Below are 21,498 nucleotides of genomic sequence, written 5' to 3'. Positions count from 1 at the left end.
AGAAAAGATAACATAACATGTAGCTCATGCTATTTTCCTCAATGTACGGTGATTTGTGGAATATAATGAAGTGCGATCCATATACGTGTGAAAACTATGAATTTGTACATTGTTTTGTGGGCTTATATCAAGACTGATGACTAAAACATATCTCTACAATGAGCTCAATCAGCTATAATGAGCTAATAAATAAGCTACAATGAGAAAACAATAGATAAATGAACAAGAAAGGGAAGAAAATACACAATAAGATATTGCAACAAGCTACCAGAGCAGATAACCCTTTTCGGATAACCCTATTTCTGATATGACTCAATCTGAGATGTCCATCATTGTGTGGCTCGTTCTAATGCAGTTTCCATTCTCACATTCAACTTCCATTGAATGAATTTTGCACTTTTGCACATAAAACAATTTATATATATTTTACACTGTACATGACAGTGAGGATTTCCTATTTTGCTAATATATTGCTTGTTTTGGTCCATGTTAATAATATTTATTCATTCATTACTGGGATTTATTTATCATTATTTTATTCATCCATATAATGAGTTCAGAATGGTATTGTATCTATGAATGTATGATGAAACAAATTGTTAAGGTGGAAAAAGTACAGTAGTAGATAGCCCTCTTGATTCTCGAGGAAAATTTAATCTACTGATTCGTATTTGGTAGATGAAAATTCATTTCAGTCATAAATTTAAACTCGTTCCACACGAAGAGTTGAGGAGAGAGAAATATATTGATATTGATCTTGTTGAGTGTGGTTTTGTAAAAAAATTGGACAGAGCCTGTATGAATTTTCATTTTTCGTGTTCTTTCTACTCTCCATTTGTAACGGTTTGATATAATGACTGAGAATCTGAGAGCTTTCTATTTGACTTTTTAATAGATTCTATTTTGTGAACATACATTATTTCAACTGTATCTAGACTACTTGAACTGCTATTCAAATAAATCAAGGAGTACAAGACGTTTTGGATGACAGCCAGTTTATCTTTCCTAAATTTCAAATTTGTTCATCTCATCCAACTAATAACGATGAATGAATTATGTTTGATCATAGATTAAATAATTAATCCTATTTCACACACAATTTTTTTGTGAATGAATTATGTATTTACTTACTTTATGTGATCAACTGTAACGAAGAGATTTTCAACTAAATACTGTAATATCATAGATAAAAGATAACATAAGATGTAGCTCATGCTACATGGTAATTTCCTCCATGTACGTATTGGAATACTACAAAGTTTGTAGATTTTTTCTTCTATACTACTTGAACTGATAAAACTTCGTATTGGAAGAGCGAAGCAACTACCCTTTTTCAGATGATGTTCCAATGCAAGAGGCTCATCAATTCTAATTTAGTAGGCTACACACAAAAAAACAGCTGTGTACGTAGTTTGTAACTGAGAATAAATCCAGTTTAGTACCTAGCGTTGTATCGCTGTATAGTACGGTAACTGAATCCAAGATCAAGCGCATTACCAATTCAAATTGTTTCAGACTGGAAGGCGAGAAAATGGGGATTCCTCTGATGCGGGTGGACTGCACCAGCGCTTTCTCAGCGAAAGCAGTCGCGCGACTCGGCTTCCATTGTGTCTACACACTCCAGTACGCCGACTACCTTGACAAGCAAGGTCAGCGTGTGTTCGACCCACCCTCTCCACACACCTGCTGCAAGACCTTCGTTCGTCATCTCAACTAGGACAAACCAGCCTGCAACACAATGACAGTTTCAAGTTTGGGACGAATACTATTTGTGGCTAGTTTTCTGCGTAAATCTGAGAAAAATTGTCAAGGTTTGAATTCTCTGACTGCCCAAATTGTTCTGCTCACATCGTTATCTTAACAGAAGCAAGCAAATTTACAATGGAAGAGTAGGCCAATTAATCCGATTTGTGGCTGGTTTTGTGTGTATAGATGTGAAACTAACCAACAAAATCAGATTATCACTGATTCCCCAAATTGAACTAAAACAAACAAATTTGTAAGACTATAGCCATTTTCATATGTGGTAGGCTTTGTGTACAAATCTGGAAATACTATCCACCAAAATATGAGTATTAGATAGTATGTTTACGTGCCAAATTGTATTGTTACAATCAAACTTCAACTGGCCTGAGTGAAATCGTTAAATATGTTGACTATATTTCAATATTGTGTTGTGAAACTATCATAGTTTTTGTTGACAGAAATTCTTATTAAAGTATAAATTGAGTGTTACATAAATTTCGTTACATATTTAATAGGAAAAATTGTTATTTTTATTCTTAAGGTCAAGAATGAGAAACTTGTCATGATCTATAAGTATAGCCAGAGACTTGGATTTTAGTGTAGACTTACATAAATAGAAAACACTTAAAATTTGTTGTGTTCATCAAGAATCAGTATATCATAAGTTTGAAATTATAATTGATGATCTGATTATGGAGTTTATAATCGTTATGATAATACAAAGAATTATTGCACTATAACAATAACAAAAAATCTAACAGTAATAGAGACCCTTATGAACATTTTATACCGTATCTAATAAAATAAATAAAGATACATCTGACTTATAAGTGGCTTCAACGGAATCAATACGGGAATATTGAAATTTATTATAATGGAATATTGAAAGGTGGGGTGATGTATAATTTTCATTAAAAAAATTAATAAATTCCCTTCTATGAGAGATTTGAGAGTTTTCAAAAGTCTATAGGCCAATTCATTGATATTGCTCTTGTACAACCTAGGTAGTCTGTTAATACATTGGGTGGGTTTTATCATTCATCATAACATTCAATGAGGAAACGCTGTATCTTTACAATAGAATATTCATATGAGATGCATCAGAATACTCACTTGACTCAATCATTTTCCAAGTTGTCGTAAAAGCAATCTTAGTTTGTTGCTCTAGGATTTATCAAGTAGGCTACCTGATAAGATGGATGTTGTTTCTACACTTTCACAGCTCTATGGAGGAAAATCTTATTTTATAAGTATTAAAAACTGTAAAGTTAAAATCATATCTTTTGAATTCATAACGGGTATAGAGGGACTTTATGCCTGTATTTGAAGTTCTACTATCCTATGCCTTTTTCCATAAGAAGTCTCTCATTGTTTTGAGATAGCCACATTCTCATCATCTTTTTGTCATGTGATATAATGATAAACTGTTGAAACATTAAGTTTGAAGCTTGTATAGCTTTATAGGAGTTAGAGTATTTAGACTAAAAATATTTTAGAGCAGGTTCCATCTTAATTTCTCTTTGTCATCTTATTTTTGATCTTAGCCTCTACTGATACAGGTTGAAAATAATCTCAAGTATTCCCACCGATCTTTGATAGCAAAATCTTGAAGCTTGTTTGTTCTGATTATGACTTCTCTTCCACAGCTTCTAGAATTATTTTCCCAAGTTCATAGATCGGCTAATCATGAGATCAATTTTATAGCTTTGATATTTGATTGTGAATGCATGTCAATTATTGTATGTTGAGTATTGAAAATTTATCATGGGACCTGTTATTCACTTTTCTAAACTTTATAATAATGATAATTGATACATTCGAATTAAACTTATACTAACTACTTCTATGTTACAAATAATTATGTTTGCCAGATAGTTTTTATACAAAATCATTGCTTAGTAATAAGAGAAACATAATATAATGTAAGCTTCGATGAATAATATTTGGGAATACAATTGCTTTTCTATTGATTCCATTTTTTCAGACTAATCTATTGTTGTATTGATTGTAGAAACTTCTAAAATAGTTGATCAAGAATAGTATTTTTAAAAATTCATTGTACCTTTATTTTTAATGCAATCACTTGTTGTAGTTGGCCAAAAATTATAGTTCAAAATTTCATTGAGTTGTTCCTTCAAATCTTCAAGAACATAAAAACCTTTTTATTGAGACTCAGGAAACTTTAAAAAGTGCAGAAAACTTAAAATTGAAATTTTTTTGAAAGCAATTGAAATTTTTGTTGGTAGGGCAAGGAAAGTAGAAACCAACATGATAATTACCGTAACGTGTACTGAGATAACCATAAAATAATTATTTGGGCACTATTACTTGATAATGCGATGGAAACACAAAACCTGTCATGTCTTCTAGGAAAATGAAAACGGTACTATAGTGATTTGATATAATAGAAATAAAAGGTACGGTAATATAAATGTTGATGTTCAAAATATCGTAGAAAAATATAATTATTGTACTACGGTTAGAATGAATGATGCTATAATGTGTCATTATTTACTTCTCAGAGACTAATTTCATATTTTCAATTCTTTCAATATATTTCAGTAAATTTTCTTACTCTTTCAAATCTATGTAATAACAAAGAAGTACCTGCCTGCATGTAAATCTGTAAATATGTTTGATAATATAAGTAATGCTTCTTCCTCCAATGACATGATAAAATTCCATTTAAAAAAAATAAGTGTCATAATATTTTGCCAGGAGCTGATCCTGAAGATAAGCTTCTACTGTTATTTTTAATAATGTTGTTCAGAATGATAGATTTATAAACTTCAAATGAGTGGGAAATCGATCAAGTTTTAAAAAAGCATTCTGAGCTGAAAAGATTACGATCAAAAGCATTTCGTTTTAGTCAAATTATGATTATTTTCTATTAGAAAATTATTATTCATATTTATGAGAATGTTGAGCATGTTGCTGCTCAGAATGATTACAATGAAAGCAATGAGACTGATGTTGATGATGAAGATTATAATGAAAGATTTATGTGTATATTCATTCATTTTCATAGATTAGTTTAATGATTTAAATAATGTTGATGATAATAAAACTTCTGTGATATATAAACTGTGTTGTCTAAATTCATTTTAAGAAATCACTACACCTCAACTGAAACTTTGATCATTCCTTGTATAAAATGTGAGATCTATAAAAATAATGCTTCACATTCAACCAATGCTGAGATCTCAACCAGTGGATCTCATAATACTAGTTTAATCTCATTCTATACTATGAAGATGAATATTTCCTCATTATTTTCATCTCATGAATGAGCTAGATGTTTTTGCTGTATTCTATTGTTCTGCATATTATTTTATAAATAATCATTGCTGAAAATGGTTACCGTATAAACATCAAGCATAGTATTTATTAATTTGAGTGTGTCTCTTCTCTCTTGAAGCTGGATTTTAAATGATTCTCAGGAATAATTTGGGAATATTTCAAGTTAATATATAAATACCAACAATTTCAAAACTTCAAGACCCTTTGAACTAATGCTGATAAATGGCAATGAAGCAATGATTCAAACAAAATACTTACTTCCAACTCAATACAGTATAAAAGAAATGAAATTCAAAAGTTGAGAAGTAGAAAATCTATATCAAATTTCTTATTTCCTTTTGACGATGGAAAATCAATTACGGGATTATTTTTTTGATGAAGTTTCATTACATAAAACTTCACATAAGGCTATATTTGTCCTGACATCCTTATATTTTTTATAGTCGTGAGGCTTATTGACGGCTTGATTACCGTAATTGATAATTAATTATATACTCAGGGGAGATGAAACTCCTATTATAAAATTCCCTCTAATCAAAGCCATACGAATATTATTATTATTGTTCTTGGTGTTTTTCTTTGTTATTAGAATAAATAATTATATTGAAAAAGCACTTTTATTTAATCGAGAAATTGATTTTTACTCGATTTATACAATTGGAGACAGAATAATTAACCTCAGCCTGTTGTCCTCTCCCAATCATATTGTATTTTATGACTTTTGGCTCTGTATGAATGAATAAATGAATAATGCTACCTTTTTTATTATCTTAAATAGCTGGCCCGGCGAACTTCGTACCGTTAAATAGTTAATGCATCTCATGACAAACTTTAGCTTGATACACACCTGAGAAGGCGCGATGCGGCATTTTGCATTCAGGTGTTTCTTGATGCTTATTGGTTTGCATGGAAGAACTTACACACACTGGATCGGGCATGGCGTGGAACGGTATGATAAGTCAATCTCCGTAAGATCAACATTTTGTATCACCAAGCCTCGCCTCCTCAGGTGTGCTTAGCCTTAGATAAACTATTTTTATGAAAATTATCCAACAATCAGTATTTACATTCATAACTCAATATGGACTTCCTTATATGCTTGGTTAGTTGTTCAGCAGTTTGTATTTTTAGATACAGTTGAATGCAGCTTGCTGGGAAATGGAATGGTATATCTCCTTGCTGCTGGTTTTCCCGTGCATATTCTAAATTTACAGCATTTCCAGTTCTACGACCCAAGTTTGGTCGTCGTTCATACCGCGGCATTATTATTAGAATTTTGTGAATCAGTGGAAAGAAAACAGAAAAAACACTTTTGGTACTCAGGGGACCTTGAAACGTATAGAAATTGGGGTACCTTAATTTTTTTCGGAAAGCAATACTTTCCTTATACCTATGGGGCAAGAAAAGTAAAAAAGATCAACCGACGGCTGTTGAATGACGCAATGATTATAACAGATTTTTATTTCTGTGTGTGGCCAGCTCACAAAACTTCTCCCATAGGATTACATGTAAACTTTGAAGGACCGTAGGAAAGAGTCCTAAATTTGGATTATAAATTAGACAGTCCATGAACCTGGTCCTGAAAACATAACTAACACAACTAAAATAAAATCATTAAATTCGGTACTTACTTCATACTTCTCTCCTTAGTCATGACCAGATAACTGGATTGACTGTGTCAGAAAGTGGACCTGACTTGGTCCATGTCGTAGAGTTGACATATAAACTATGTCCATAATAAACATTTATTTACGTTTGTAAACTTATAGTCAAACATATAAAAATATAAAACATTTAAGAATAGTAATATTTAAACTTTTTCAAGATGGCCTTGCCTGCAGGCATTACATTAATTATCACTCGACGTTAGCTGATGTTTTTAGTGGCCTCCACTGATTAGAATGGAGACTCTATTAACCAGTTTTTGATTTTTGTTCTGAAGCTCCTGTCGTCCAAGTTCTTCACACTGTCAGGTAAGGCGTTGTAAATCCTCAGGGCTAGTATTGGAAAACAATCCTTCTTACTCAGCCTGCAGAAAGGGATGTATTTTCGCTTTTCCTCTGGTGTTGTAGGAGTGTCTGTTTTCTCTTCTTGTGAGGAAGTGGAAATTATCCCTTGCGTGCAACAGGGAGAGCCAGATAATTATACCGTGAGTATTCTCAGCTTTCTTCTGCTGGAGCAGTACATCTGTACAGCCTGGAGCGTGTCCCCATAACTGAAGTCCATAGTTGATATGGCTATGAAACATAGCAAAATACACCTCCACCAGATGCTTCCTGGAGATTAATAGCTTCAGACGTCTCAATAGGTACATCACTCTGGCTAGTTTCCGACAGATGTTATCAATGTGGCTACTCCAGCTAAGTTTAGCATCCAGTGTAAAACCCAGTAGCTTTACTTCTGTGAGATTGTCAAGCTGCTCCCGAACAAGAGTGCGTGTTGTCTTCTGGGTTTTGCTTTCATTAAGCATCAGCTCGTTGCTAGTGAACCACTGCTTCGCCTGCTCAAAAATATCTGTTGCCAACCTCTTGGACAAATCTGGTGCTCTACCCCTTGCGAAAATAGTGGCATCGTCAGCAAACATGAGGATGTTACCCATAAATCCGAGGTCATTTATCATTACCAGGAACAGAACAGGACCAATTACTGAACATACACACATAAAAAAGTGGGTGCACACATAAAAAAGTTATTGAATACCGGTATAAAGATTTGAGGCTTGATTTTTATTTATATAGATCAATAAAAGCGTTGTGCCCTAGACATTTAAATTAACCGCTTCTTAGATTGGCAAAAAAGGGACTCAATACGTAAGTCAGAATAAATGATGAATCTCCATCACTGAAAATACTATTTTTGCATTTTGAGCTCCTTCATAGTTCAAAATAAACTCTTCAATAAATTCAATCCTTTGAAAGAATTTATTATTGTTGTTCTAGTGATTTGAGAGGCAGAAGTCCTATTTTTTATGACAGTCGTTGAGTCTTAACTTGACTCTAGTGGTAGAATAACATATAACCTCAAATATTTGAGTTTGAGGTTAGAAATATTCATGCCTTTGTGAAAGCTGTGAATAATTTGTATATCTGACTAGTTTTATATTAATTGAATATTATCGTTTAGTTTTCCGTGTTAGAGATTGATAATTATCAATATGAGGGTAGTTAAAGTGATGAACAGTGCCCCTTCTATCAAAAACATTCAGAGTTATTGCTTAAGACACTTATCTCTAAGTCCAAGCATTAACAGTCAAATTGTAAGTTTTACAAGTAATACAGTAAAATTATTATTATTAACTAGAATTTATAGTAAGCAAAGAATTCATAACGACCAAATTAATAATACGACGTATTAAATTAAAATTCTATTTATACTTTTGAATCATTTCAATTCCAAAATAACGTACTTTATACTTGATGTCATTCAAAGGACTGGGGTTGCTAGTTTGTACCCAAATCGTCAGTGTAATTTAGGAACCAAAGAGTCATCTAAGTTGTAAAGGTTCTGGAACGCCGAAGAAGGTTGGTTTTTTATCCAATATTTGCAGCAAATGCAGATGCCTATCCAGCAGCCTCTTCCTCAATGTTGAACTAAAATTCGCGTACTGCATATTTTGCACTTCTCTAGGCAGGGTTTTAAAGCATCTTGTTATGGCTCGACCCTAGTTGGGAAGCTGCTCTGGGTCCACGCTAGTCTGCATCAAGGCACTTTTAGTCTGGTATTTATGTCTGGTTCCTTCAAGATTGTGATCAATGTTTCGGAAGCCGTCTATGCAATATCTACAAGTGTACCGGTAGTTATAAAGCTCTGATCCTAATTAAGACTAATAATTTTTTGTATTGAACAGTCATCAACGCTTCACAAAAGCATGTAGAATGCTGTTGATGATCTAGTTTTCTTGTAGCGTTTTCGAATGAAATATTAATTTAATTAATTTTTTTTAATTATTTAGCCTACTCAAGGGAGGCTTGAGATACAGCATCTCTTTGGTTTTGCTTACTGTCTCAAACCTCCCCATAACTTTTGCTCTAATGAATTGACTACAGTAATATCAATCTTCCCAATTGTTCTGTTTGAAGATGTATGCACAACTGTATCACAATTGCTGTAATGAAGAGTATCACTTAATATACTAACTTTAGATGCCATAAAAACACAAAAATACTATTAAAAATAACTATCTTGAAGGTCCTTTGTGATGCTACTGGGAATGAAAAAAGTAACTGAGGTAGCATATATAAATAGTGACTTTTTCCTTGTTCAAACAATAATTATTTTCCCAGTTGAAAATAATATTCTAGTAAAATGATTGTAGAATTGATTGATTGATTCAAGGACTAATGTTATATGAATTCATATTTTGATGGACTATTATTGAGATGAAACATTCATATAATGATACTTGTAGTCAAGTGCTTTTCAATTCCTTTTAATAAATATATCTCAAATTTTAAAGAAATTTAGCTTTTTTGTTATTTCAATTTCAATTAAGGTATGAAGCCTCCTTTTATTTTTCTCAAGCCTCCCCTAAGAGGGGAATGTTGAGAAAAAATATCAGGACATATTGAAAAAAAAAAGAATTCAACAATTCTTACAAAAAACAGAAAATGCCTAAATGATACTCAAACACTGTAAATATAATAATATTCATTATTTCTTTTGAGGGGCAAAAAGAAAAAACCCAAGAGACCAGTGATGGGTGAAAAACCTGACACAAATGTGGGTCAAGAGGCTGAGTCAAGGGTGGCCAGGCGCCCTAGAGGCAACTTGGCCGCCCCTTCCTCAGCGGAAGGATCTACAAAGAAGGCCAGGAGTGGAACTCACGTGGACCAATCAGTCTGAAGAGACTACCAAGCATATATCACACTGGATTGCAACCAGGTGATGAATGGAATGTTAGTATAGGGAAAAAACTCCTGGTTCTTGTAAAGGACATAGGTATTGGTTTGCCTAACTAACATACTAGGTACTTGGGAACACAATAAGCTTCGGTTGACGTGTGGGATTCTTTGAACTTTTGGATCCTTGAATCCGTCCCTTCAAAAACAATAATAACAATAAACTCCTATCGTGATAAGTCTGATGTGTAAAAAATATCTCGTTTAATAATTTAAATTACTCGACATGTATATCAATACGTACATTTGATTGAATACATAATTGTCACACGTTTCAATTTCCTAGGTTCATTTGAAAAAAAAGTTTGCCAAACGAGAAGGGGTGCAGCCAACCGAAATTGAAATTGATGTGAATAATCAGTTTGAAAAGCTAGCTGAAACTGTGACTCCACTTGCAAATAAACCTTATAACGTACAACTCAAAATCAAAAGGGATTGGAGTCGATATGTGTTGAATCAGTTTGTCTCCAGCAAGAAGAAAGAATTGTGTACAATTGAGTCAACAATTCCATCCGTGAGTATATCAGGACTAGAATCAAGTATTAGATTATGAGTTTCTTAGATATAGAAATGAAATATTTCATTGCCATTAAAAAGAAAGACAACAATACAAATAATATAAAAATCACTAATTCTTGCTTATTTTAATGGCACACCCAAGAAATAAGACAAAAGAGCTATCTGAATACAGTAATTGCCATGTTTCATCATTTCTTTCCTATTAATTAGTCTTATAGAGCTCAATATTGCTGGCAACCCTCGCTATGGCACTTATGAATTATTTGGGCTCTATGAATAAGATGAATCGTTATAATATTGATTGTGAGAAACAGGAACGGTAGTCCCATCCCACCTTGTGATAGGGACCATGTTATTATAGCCCGTATAAATCAATCAGGAGATTTTAAAAGATTAGCTAGTTAACTTACTTTGATCTCATCTTTTGTTTTCAATTAACTTGAGTTTCTATGTTCCAAGTAAATATTCTAATCAAGGAAAATGCATACCCTTATCTATGAGAACTGCTTAATCAATGTCTGATATTAACTCCATTGAAGAAAGAACTATTGTTCATATTTAGTAAACTCTACTTGAAACAAGTAGCTACACATTAATGTTTGAAGTATTGAACAACTTCAATTTTGGGGATATCTTTTCCAATTTGAGCCGTACATTAGAATAATAATAATGATATCGAGTGTCTTGGCTGGCTCAGGTCTGGTGTCAGAGTTTTCAGGTCGCAACTGATCAATTTCATGGTTTCTGTCATTCCATTAGAAAATACGGCCATAATATTATTCAGTATAATTTCTTATTTCTCTTCGATTGAATTCAGTTGAAGTATACATGGTTTTTTCTCTACTTTACAGCCTGTTCTTGAAGGATACCGTAATAAAAGTGAATTCAGCATTAGAAATGGTGCCGATGGTAATCCAAAAACTGTTGGAACTTTTATTGGTTCAGCGGGACTGGGTCGATCCATCTGTGTGCCACCAACTCATCTTATCAATACGCCACAAATTCATAAGGATATATGTAAGGTATGACTAGCATGTCGTTCGTTTACAATTCATTTTTTTAGTAAAGCTCAGTTATATTAAAACTGCAATATAAAATATGTTCAGTAAAACTGCAATATAAGATCTGTTTTATTAAATCTGTGCCAGAATTGTCAATTGCTCAAAAAATAATGTGTCAACAGAGTAAGGATAGTGGAGGCTACAAATTTTTTTGAAATTCACATTTTTGTGATGACTTAGGCTAGTATTCACAAGAAATGACAGTCTTGTCACAAAGCCAGAGTCTCAATTCCTTGGAGCTTATGTACTGTCTCTTTTTCTCTCCGATATTACAATAAGTGATGTTTGCTCAGTGCTAGTGTTTTAATATCATAAGCTGAAACATCTTCATCAGTGTCACCTTATTGATCAGAAAATTCCTTGGTAGGCTACTATACAAATTATAGTTATTCATAGTTATTCATAGTTATTATAGTAATATAGTTATTCATGCGGATTTTGCTACAGCCAGTTTAATCGGAATCTCAGTTTAAACTGGATGAAATCCATATCATGTTTCGTTTGTTAAAATGAATAATGAATTGAGTCACCAGTTTTCAGAAGCTGGTCACCGTGGTCACTGTTTTCACGGCTAGTCACCGTGCAACCAGCCCTAAATTATTGTACCGTAATTCATATCAATTTATCTTTTGCTACTTCCTTCCATTCACCCTGTATTGTATTATTTAATTAACTTTTTATACTAATTCACATAATATGTTTGTATGTCGTTGTTTAATATTGACCACAGCAGAAAAGAGTAAAACGTGGAGTAATTTTGTAAAATATAATATCTTATCACCTCCTTCTACAGACATTACCCACTCTTGAGGAATCGATGGCGTCATACACAAAAAAACACGACACTTTATGTATTACAACTGTATGTGAAATATAATACAGTACTGTACTTATTGCCCCAGTACTTCTCAATGTTTCCATAAAGATCGGCAGAATGAATTTGCGCACAAATATGAGCCTATCAAGCCAAGCCCACCTTGAGTGGACTCTCTATTCCTGAGTTCAGTATTTTACCTGGATGCGCTTAATCTGTATACAAAATATACCAAAATAAATGAGATATTATTATTAATACGAACCGTGCATAATCGTTTTTATTCTTGATCATTTGGAGGTAAAATGTAACAAAAATATTTTGTTGACAGTCTTTTGAAGACTACATAAGATCGAGTGACCTACCAGCCTGTCACGACCTGCATGACGGCGGATTCTGGAGACCAATCTTAATCAGATCAAATCGGAAAGGTGAATGCATGCTGTGCATTGCTGTGCACCCAGGCGACAAGACAGAGGCACAAATCGACGAGCAAATGAACGCCTTGAAGGACTATTTCACCGAGAGACGCGATCAGCTGCAACTTGCCAGTCTCTATTTCCAAATTTGGTAGGTGGGGGGTGGATTTTCTCATCTACTTCTTCACTCAACTTGAAAAAAATATATATCTTATATCTTAAAATATAGAATATTCGTATAAACAAATATAATTCGCACGGTTCTGTGAAAATGTTACTATCTCCTTAGTATTAAGATAACTTTATCATCATCATCATCATCATCACTGATAATGAAGATTTTTTTGCAAAGATTCCACTGAGTCTCTGTCAATGTTGTAGAACCGTTCCACAATGAAATAAAAACACACATATAAACATGTTGTCAAATTCTACACAGTTCCAACATATGTGTGTTTTTATTTCATTAAGAATTTCATTATCACTGTTGTAACTTTTACACTTTGTATAAGTGTATAAGTAATGTTATACACTCACACGTTGTAACTTACTAACTTGGCCTAAATCTAGTTGTTTAAAAGGTCTAATTATTATGTTATAGTGAGGTCCACTTTATATTGGCAGTGGAGAAAGATAGGAAAACAACGTTGCTGTTCCTCTGTCTTGTCAATGCCTTCTATGGAGGGTAACTGATAGCGGTTTATCGATGTAATATTAACTGTTCATTCTCGTTTAAAATAATCAGTTATCCTATTATATTAAGCGAGCAATTTCTGTATATCTGTTTATATTATATTTTTATATCTGGTTATTTATGCTCAACGGATCTCTAACGATATTTGAAACATAGTAGGTTTATGATATAAAAATTCGATTGCACTAGGTCTCATCTTTGGTAAAACTCGCTGAACGACATTAAAAGGATAATTCATCCTTGGCTGAAACAGCTGAGACTTTCGACGTCTGTGGATAGTAAAAAGTGAGCGAGTGATTCTGTGGAAAATCAAAATATCGCATCCCCGAAATTCATAAGCTGACGTATAGCCAGCTGTAAAATATAAACACGATAATTTTAGAGAACTGTGTTCTGTTTATCAATAGTTTATAAATAAATAACGAGCGAAGCTCGGTGCCCCGATCTCTGGAGAGAGCTTTGATAAGTTTTCCTCAAGGGAGAATCGACACACTTTTTGGCATTCAGACTGTGAATCAAGTAGTGTTAACATTGATCTAGCGCACGACTCTCCGCCTCATGGACAGCGATTACCAAGCGAGAAGTGACCGAAGAGGTGCCAAGTGTACAACCATGAGTTTTATTACTTCTATTCCAACGTTAAGATTTAGTTTAAGAGTTAGCCTAGTTCTGGTTCATGTATAGTTATTACAAAAGTTATTGACTATTTAAATTTGAATGCGAATAATAGATCTGAGCGGATTGTATTGAAGAGTGAAAAATGTAAAATATTTAATAATCATTATTAAACGAAAAATCAAATTAAATGCTGTAAATAAATTGAATAAATGCAGTTTCTCATTAATTTCCATCTGTAAATATTATGTTTTTTTGTTTATATTTGTTAATCATACAAATCGGTTTCAATTGTCATCTTTCGTTTTCAGCAAGCACTCAAGGTGTACAAATGAGAGTGCACCGTACAGACTCCTGTACGGCGAGCCACATCTTATAGAGAAGATAGGTGGATATGAGTTTCAGATTTCGCCGGACTCTTTCTTTCAAGTAAATGTCGAAGCTGCAGAAAAGCTATATGAGGCGATTTTTCGAGTTGCTGATATGAAGCCTTACTCCTTACTGCTTGACTTGTGTTGTGGCACTGGTAAGTATTATTATGCTATACAGATCCCTGGGTCACTTTTCCAAGTATAATAATAATAAATAATAATACATTTTTTCCAGTTCTATTTATTCATACATATAAATAAATAATTTATTATTTGTGCTAGAATGAATATGATAGACAAAATATTACTGAATCTGACTTGGCAAATTTTATACTTACAATATCTTTACTCAAAATAAATAACATATTCTAAATCCAGAGATCATGTATTTCTGATTTATGATGAGCAGAACAGATTATAGGTTGAAATATGTATAATAAAATATTCTCATTTATTGATGTAAACACAAAATCATACAATAGTCTGGAGGAATCAAGACTATTAACTGATTCAATCTCGAATTTAGATAATTGATATGGTCCAAATATAAGGTTACGTTACGTGATACTGTATTAAAATACCTTCACTTAAAATAAATAATATATTATAAATCTATGATGACCAAAACAGATTATGGTTTAAAATATGCATCGTAGAATATTCTCATCTATTGATGAAAAACATAAATTTAGGCAATAGACGGAAGGGAAAAAGATTCACTTCAAAACTTATTGACACAAATAGAAAAACATACAATAGTTGGGAGGGAACATGACTCACTCAAAAACAGATTCTCTCCCAAAATTTGATAATTGATTTGCTCAGAAAATACTATTTTATTTATTTATTTACAATGCAAATGACACTAATGTAATAACATTGAAAGATAAAATAATAAGGTAGTCCTTGTGCTATTTTTCTTCCAAATTTATAGGTGACAAAGTCCAAGATAAGGTTAGAATTTCACTTGTACAATTTTTTATAAAATTTTAGTCCAAAATAAACATTAAAACTATTAATTTTGAATTTAGATGGCTTAAATTGATAAATTAATTCGAAATATTCCAAAATATTCGAAATATTCGAAAATGCATCAGAATTAAAAAAAAACAGCCTCAAAACAACTTTCTCAAATCACTTTATAAAAACTACAGAAACACATTAAACAACATGATAAAAAAATCTAAGTATGACTACTATAATAATATACTACTCCAAAGCAGAGGCAATTTGAAAAAGACATGGGAGTGTATCAATGATCTATTGAATATAAAACGAGATAAAAAATACCCAATATAGATCCCGAAGTTCTAAACCACCATTTCACGCATGTAGGTCAATTATATGCTAATAAAATAATAAATAACAGCCCTAGACAACGTACTCATGCCGATTCGTCAATCCCCTCATTCAATTCATTTTATTTGGCTGATACAAACAATGATGAAATAATAGACACAATCAGTTCTCTCAGAAGTAACTCTTCTCCTGGAGTAGACAATTTGAGTTCTGCCTGTCTGAAAAAAATAGCTTCCTATATTGTAGAGCCTCTTAAAATTATAATAAATAAATGTTTTTTGGTAGGTTATTTTCCTAAACTATTTAAAGTTGCTAAAGTTGTTCCTCTTTATAAATCAGGTGATAGATCAAACCCCTCAAATTATCGCCCAATAAGTTTAATAAATAATTTAGCTAAAATAATGGAGAAAATTATAACGAAGAGACTAGTAAGCTATTTGAATAAACATAGAATTATCAATAGAAATCAGTATGGATTTAAGAGTGGCATATCAACAGAAGATGCAATATCCGACTTTTTGGAAAGAATAATTGAAAACTTCAACAGTAAAAAGAAAACTTTGACAACTTTCTTAGACTTGGCAAAGGCTTTTGACACTGTATCTCAGTCAAGATTATTAGAGAAGATGGAACACCTTGGAATCAGAGGCTCACCTCTCAAACTATTCAATAGTTATCTAACTGAACGGTATCAACTACTTACGCTGAATACTTTATCAAGTAATAAAAAACTTACCGAATATGGTCTGCCTCAAGGCACTGTTTTATCACCAATACTTTTCCAAATTATATTAATGATTTTCTTAAAGTTGACATTGGGAACTGCTCAATCGTATCCTTCGCTGATGATACCGCTCTCACTTTGACTGGCAATTCCTGGGAGGACGTGCGCCTTAGCGCAGAAAATGGTCTCAGAGTAGCACAATCATGGCTCGATGAACATCTGCTTACTTTAAATGCTTCTAAAAGCGTATTCATGACTTTCTCACCCAATGCCCAAACACAACCTCATGAAATAGAAGTATTAAAATACACCAAGTAAACTGCAATTGTCAACAATCAACAAATCACTGCTTTTGTCCTGAAATTCGAAAAAAGGACCGAGTAAAATACCTGGGAATACTGTTGGATCCTATCTGAGATGGAATATTCATATAAACAGCATGTGTTTAAAAATAAAATTCTATTATATAAATTTCATCAAATTAGAGAACTAAATAACTTGAAAATAGCTCGATTAATCTACTTCTCTTATGCACAAGCTGTCTTACAATATGGAATAAGAGCTTGGGGTGGAGCCTTGAACACACATTTTGAAAAACTTTTCATAATTCAAAAATATATTATTAAAACAATTCTAGGCAAACCCAGACTTTATCCTACAAGCGATCTTTTCAATGAATTCAAAGTACTAACTGTTCGACAGCTGTACATAAAAAATTTGATAATATATATTAAGAAGAATAAAAATAAATTTCTTCTTCGTGAAAGAAACTTGAATTTAAATTTACGTCCTATTAGAGAAACATTCCATCAGACAGGATGGATTTGAATGTATGTAGAAGACAATTCACTTACTTATCACAGAGGATAATAAATCTTGTTCCTACTCATTTGTTGCCAATACAAGCCGGAGCAAAAAACTAAATTGCGAGATTAAGGAATGGATAAGATCAAATAAAACTGAAGAAAAAATCTTCTAAGCACCAACTGTTTCTTGTTTTTATGTTTTGTTTTTTTTTTTATCATAGAATAATAATAATTGTGCTTTACTAACTTTTATCTAATTTAATCTACAAAATTATATTTGTGTGTAGGTATGTTCCACTAATCTTTGTTCTTATTTTGGTTTAATTTCTTAGTTTATATTGAATAAATATATTACTGCAACTTAGGTCTACGCACAGGTTTTACCTTGTAGGCTACTCCTTAAACATAGATGGACATAAAAAAAATACACTGCAGTTTTGGGATCATTTTATATATTTAATAGTACCTATTTTTCTTGTATTATTTTAGATGTTATAAAATTAGATTATTATAATTGTGTATGTTTTTTGAGAAATAAATTTGAATTTGATTCCACTCAATTACCACTTGTAGCGAATAATATTGAGTTATTTAAGAAAATTTGTAACTATTCAAAAAACACATTTTCACTGTATCAATTTGAGTCAAACTAAGAATGTTAGATGTAATAGCCTAAGTATTAGAAACTGAATCAAAAAATAATATTCTAAAAGAGTCTAAAGAGATTTACAGAAAAATCAATAGTAATATTTCTGGTTCATATAATCTCTGAATCAAAGGAAAGTGTTGGTTAGAATTTAAATGATTTTCAAATCGATAGGAATTTATCATTCATTTCTCTTGAACGCAAAGGAAATTCCAAATTCAAGTAACTATCCTTTAAAAGAAAATTTCTTCCGAGAGTTTATAGTTCAAAACGTCTGATAATTTATTGTTATTTTTCAACACTGTTTTATTTATTTGTTTCTTTGAAAGTTTTCATTTGTGTTGTTGAAATGTAGGAGTTGTCAGTATCCTGGGAAGCTCGTCTGTCCGGTCATGCGTTGGGGTGGACTGTGTGTTGCAGGCAGTGCAGGATGCCACTGAGAATGCTCGAATAAACAACATCCAAAACTGTGCCTTCCTCAAAGGTAGAATCGAAGAGGTAACATTAGTTTTCAATTATAATCAGTTGTTATTTTTTCAATTTTTTGTGAACTGATATTAAAATTACTTCATATTGTACTGTACTTGACCTTTTTTACGTTTCTAATCCTTCAATAATTAGTTGGTCTATCTTTTTCAAATTGTTCGTGATTCGATGCTGAATACCTTCATCATGAATTCGGTTAGAAATTTTCTTTTTTTTACTACAGTCAGCACTACATATCTGAGCTAATTCAACCTCCTTTCCAAGTATCCAACTATCCGCACTACTCTGACTGCATGTAATTTTGTCACTCTGGTGGATAAATTGGAAAAGCCCAAAACTACATGAAGAAATAATCGATGCAGTTGAATCTATTGTTTTAATTCATTGAAGTAAATCTAATCCATGAATGTAATGGTGTATTGAATGTAATTACACTAATATCCATTAGTGTAAGGAAGTGATTTATTATTTAAATCGCACCTTAATTAAATTCATATTTAAATCTTTCGATTCTTAATCCTAACAGATCATTCTTACAAAGTCAGCCATTTTAAACGGATCATGTTCAATAACATGGGTGAAGTTCTATTTTTATCTCAGTTCTGGATAGAGCCGATTATTCCTCTGTACTTGATCCAATTTTTGTAGATTTAAAAAAATCTTGACTCAAGTCTCATTTTTTCAGGTTTTGAGGAGGGTTCTGAAGCGATTAGATTCTTCAGCTGATATTGTTGCAGTATTAAATCCTAGTCGAGCAGGAATGCGTGAGTAGTCCATCAAAAGTTAATGAATAATCGATTTATTTCTCTTTTTTAAGTACCTTCTTCATTATGAAGGTGTGAATTTTTGTTCCTTCCAAGTTCCAACTCTTAACTTGCTTTTGACTTGCTCTAATCAGTAAACTTAAAAACAGTGTCTAGAGTCTTATGTCTTCTAAAATAGTTTTCTCGTATCTTGTAATTGAACTACGATCAATGAATATTGTATATTGAATCATCTATATTATGCTACATGTACATTTATAATATGCTATATTATGACATGAATATTATGCTATAATATAACATGAATATAGTATATTATGAGTATAACATGAATATTATATACTATAGTATAACATTAATATTATGCTATATTATGTACATGTATAATATGCTTTCACAAGACATGTATTTCAACATTTCTTGTGAACGAATATACACCATTTATTGTTACTATGATGTGGACAATAAGTAGAGTTTCAAATTCTCTTTATTTATCAGTAAATCTTACTTGTTCATCGCGGATATTGCTCACATGAGCTTTTTGCCTGGCCGTGGGTAATGAATGGAATGAGGTGATGAGATGATTAAACGTACTCATAACTCTGGACGGGATTTGAACCCACGGTCAGGCAGTGTTAGTAGACTGCAGGCTGCGACCTGGCTCAATGCTAACCTGGCCTTACTTCTGAATATAGAGTTCAGTTTATGAAAGGTTTCAAACTTTCAATATTCTGTTGACTCCACTTTTTTGACATTCACAGGAGAAACTTTGCATTACAAAAATTGCCTATTTCTTGGTGTAGAATTGTGGATTAACTCTCTTGTGGAAACTGGAATCTGAACAAAAATTTATAAATGTTGCTCTATTTATATTAATTCAAAAAAGACAACACGTAAGGGCTAGGTAAGGGCTATAAGCCTGTTTTTTCCATTTCCAATAAATTTATGATCATGTGTTGTAGAATAGAATATTCAGAAATATTCTATTCTATAACACATAATCATAAATTTATTGTACTCATATTCAGAAATATTCTATTCTATAACACATAATCATAAATTTATTGTAAATGGAAAAACAGGCTTATAGCCCTCACTATCTCATTCCCAAATTTTGATTGAAAATTAGTCCAAAAGAGGTGTATGATTGTAGATTATATGGCAATCTTTACGTTGTATAACTAGTTACTGTGGTTGCATAACTCTTGTAAATCTTCCATTAGTACCGTTAATTGTTATGGAAAATTGCTTTCGGATTGTCAACAAGTTCTATTCGTGACTATTAAGACACTTTCTACGTTTCTTCTTGTTACTGTGGTTGCATAGCTCTTGGTTCAATGTTACATCATTTTCATTTAATGGTGATGGATAATTTTTAATGGATTGTTTATTTGTACGTTAGCGCCTGACGTGATACACGAACTACGTAACTGTGTGCAGATTCGCAAACTGATCTACGTGTCATGTATGGCTGACTCGCCGAGCATGATCAAGAACTTCAACTGGTTGCGGAGCCCTCAGTTCAACGAATCACGTCCTTTTAATGTCACACGTCTCATTCCCGTCGATCTTTTCCCCCACACCTATCACTGTGAAGCTGTTATAGTGTTTGAAAGGTGATTTTGATCTTAGACCAATACCCTATCTCCAGTATGTGAATGACTGAAATAAAGTCACTTAGAAATATCAATTTCTTCGCATTTCAAAGCATATTAGTATGTCTGAAAACGTATTCTTCCTATCACAGTAGGTTCCGTACCTAATTATTTGTATTATGTGATGTATGTATAAAGTGCGTTGAAGACGTTTGACATTACTTTTCTGTAAATAAAGTGTTTATTATAGTTCAATTGGTTTTATTTTTCTTCAACCTTTATTGATCTACTTAGGATACCTGAGGTTGATTGGATGTCCATGAATTATTGAAGAATTAATTCTTCTATTACTCTGTGAATTGAAATATGCGGTAGAGTATTTCTCTTGACGTGTTTCTTTATGGACATGCCCGGGCGGCATGTCTTTGTTATGATCAAAACCATAATTTGAACTAGCGTCAGCGAGTTCTCACTTTTGATTTACTGAAGGCCAAAGTCGTTGTCCGTCTGTTTGTATGTTCTACAATAACTTTAAGTAGAATTGATCAATCACCTTCAAACTTAGAAAACGTATTCTTCGAACCTTTTTACAGGTCAAGTTCGTTGGACAACAAATTTGAATCATTCCTTATTCGTCCTTTTTCAGGATATATAAATAACATTGAAAGTGCATAAGAAAAAAATGTGTTTTGATTTATCATTTAGTCAGTTGAAGAATTCATTGCGTGCAATTACTACAAT

At 32.4% G+C, this 21,498-nt stretch overlaps 2 protein-coding genes across 10 annotated transcripts in view; both read left to right on the top strand.

The window, feature by feature from the left end:
- Positions 1-4,832, top strand: part of LOC111050961 (dopamine N-acetyltransferase) — an 82,420-nt gene extending 77,588 nt beyond the window's left edge. For 7 of the 8 annotated variants that reach the window (XM_022337348.2, XM_039438059.1, XM_022337351.2 and 4 more), the window contains exon 4: positions 1,516-4,832. In XM_022337348.2, the coding sequence (XP_022193040.1) occupies positions 1,516-1,717 (202 nt within the window). In that variant the 3' untranslated portion in view covers positions 1,718-4,832. The remainder of the gene's footprint in view (positions 1-1,515) is intronic. The other variant, XR_005572499.1, reaches the window with a different exon arrangement.
- A 3,192-nt stretch (positions 4,833-8,024) lies between these two features.
- On the top strand, positions 8,025-21,013 carry LOC111050960 (tRNA (uracil(54)-C(5))-methyltransferase homolog-B). Of its 2 annotated transcripts, none has more exons than XM_039438056.1 (8): positions 8,025-8,302; positions 10,231-10,458; positions 11,315-11,485; positions 12,670-12,908; positions 14,378-14,592; positions 18,268-18,396; positions 19,084-19,162; positions 20,565-21,013. In XM_039438056.1, exons 1-7 carry the CDS (start codon positions 8,201-8,203, stop codon positions 19,122-19,124), a joined length of 1,125 nt encoding a protein of 374 aa, XP_039293990.1. In that variant the 5' UTR covers positions 8,025-8,200; the 3' UTR covers positions 19,125-19,162; positions 20,565-21,013. The 2 variants fall into 2 exon arrangements, with proteins under 2 accessions (XP_039293990.1, XP_039293989.1); XM_039438055.1 differs by having other exon boundaries at positions 8,032-8,302; positions 18,268-18,410.
- Positions 21,014-21,498: the final 485 nt, after the last annotated feature.

This window comes from Nilaparvata lugens, chromosome 11 (genome assembly GCF_014356525.2).
Source record: "Nilaparvata lugens isolate BPH chromosome 11, ASM1435652v1, whole genome shotgun sequence".
Classification (NCBI taxonomy): Eukaryota; Metazoa; Arthropoda; class Insecta; order Hemiptera; family Delphacidae; genus Nilaparvata; species Nilaparvata lugens.
The sequence above is the reverse complement of the archived record's forward strand: the minus strand, read 5'-3'. Positions and strand labels throughout refer to the sequence as shown.

Coding starts and splice junctions, on each gene's coding strand:
- LOC111050960 (XM_039438055.1), top strand. CDS start 8,201: ATGAGGGTAGTTAAAGTGATGAACAGTGCCCCTTCTATCAAAAACATT. Junction 14,593..18,267: donor TGACTTGTGTTGTGGCACTG/GTAAGTATTATT, acceptor GTTGAAATGTAG/GAGTTGTCAGTATCCTGGGA. Junction 19,163..20,564: donor TCCTAGTCGAGCAGGAATGC/GTGAGTAGTCCA, acceptor TTTGTACGTTAG/CGCCTGACGTGATACACGAA.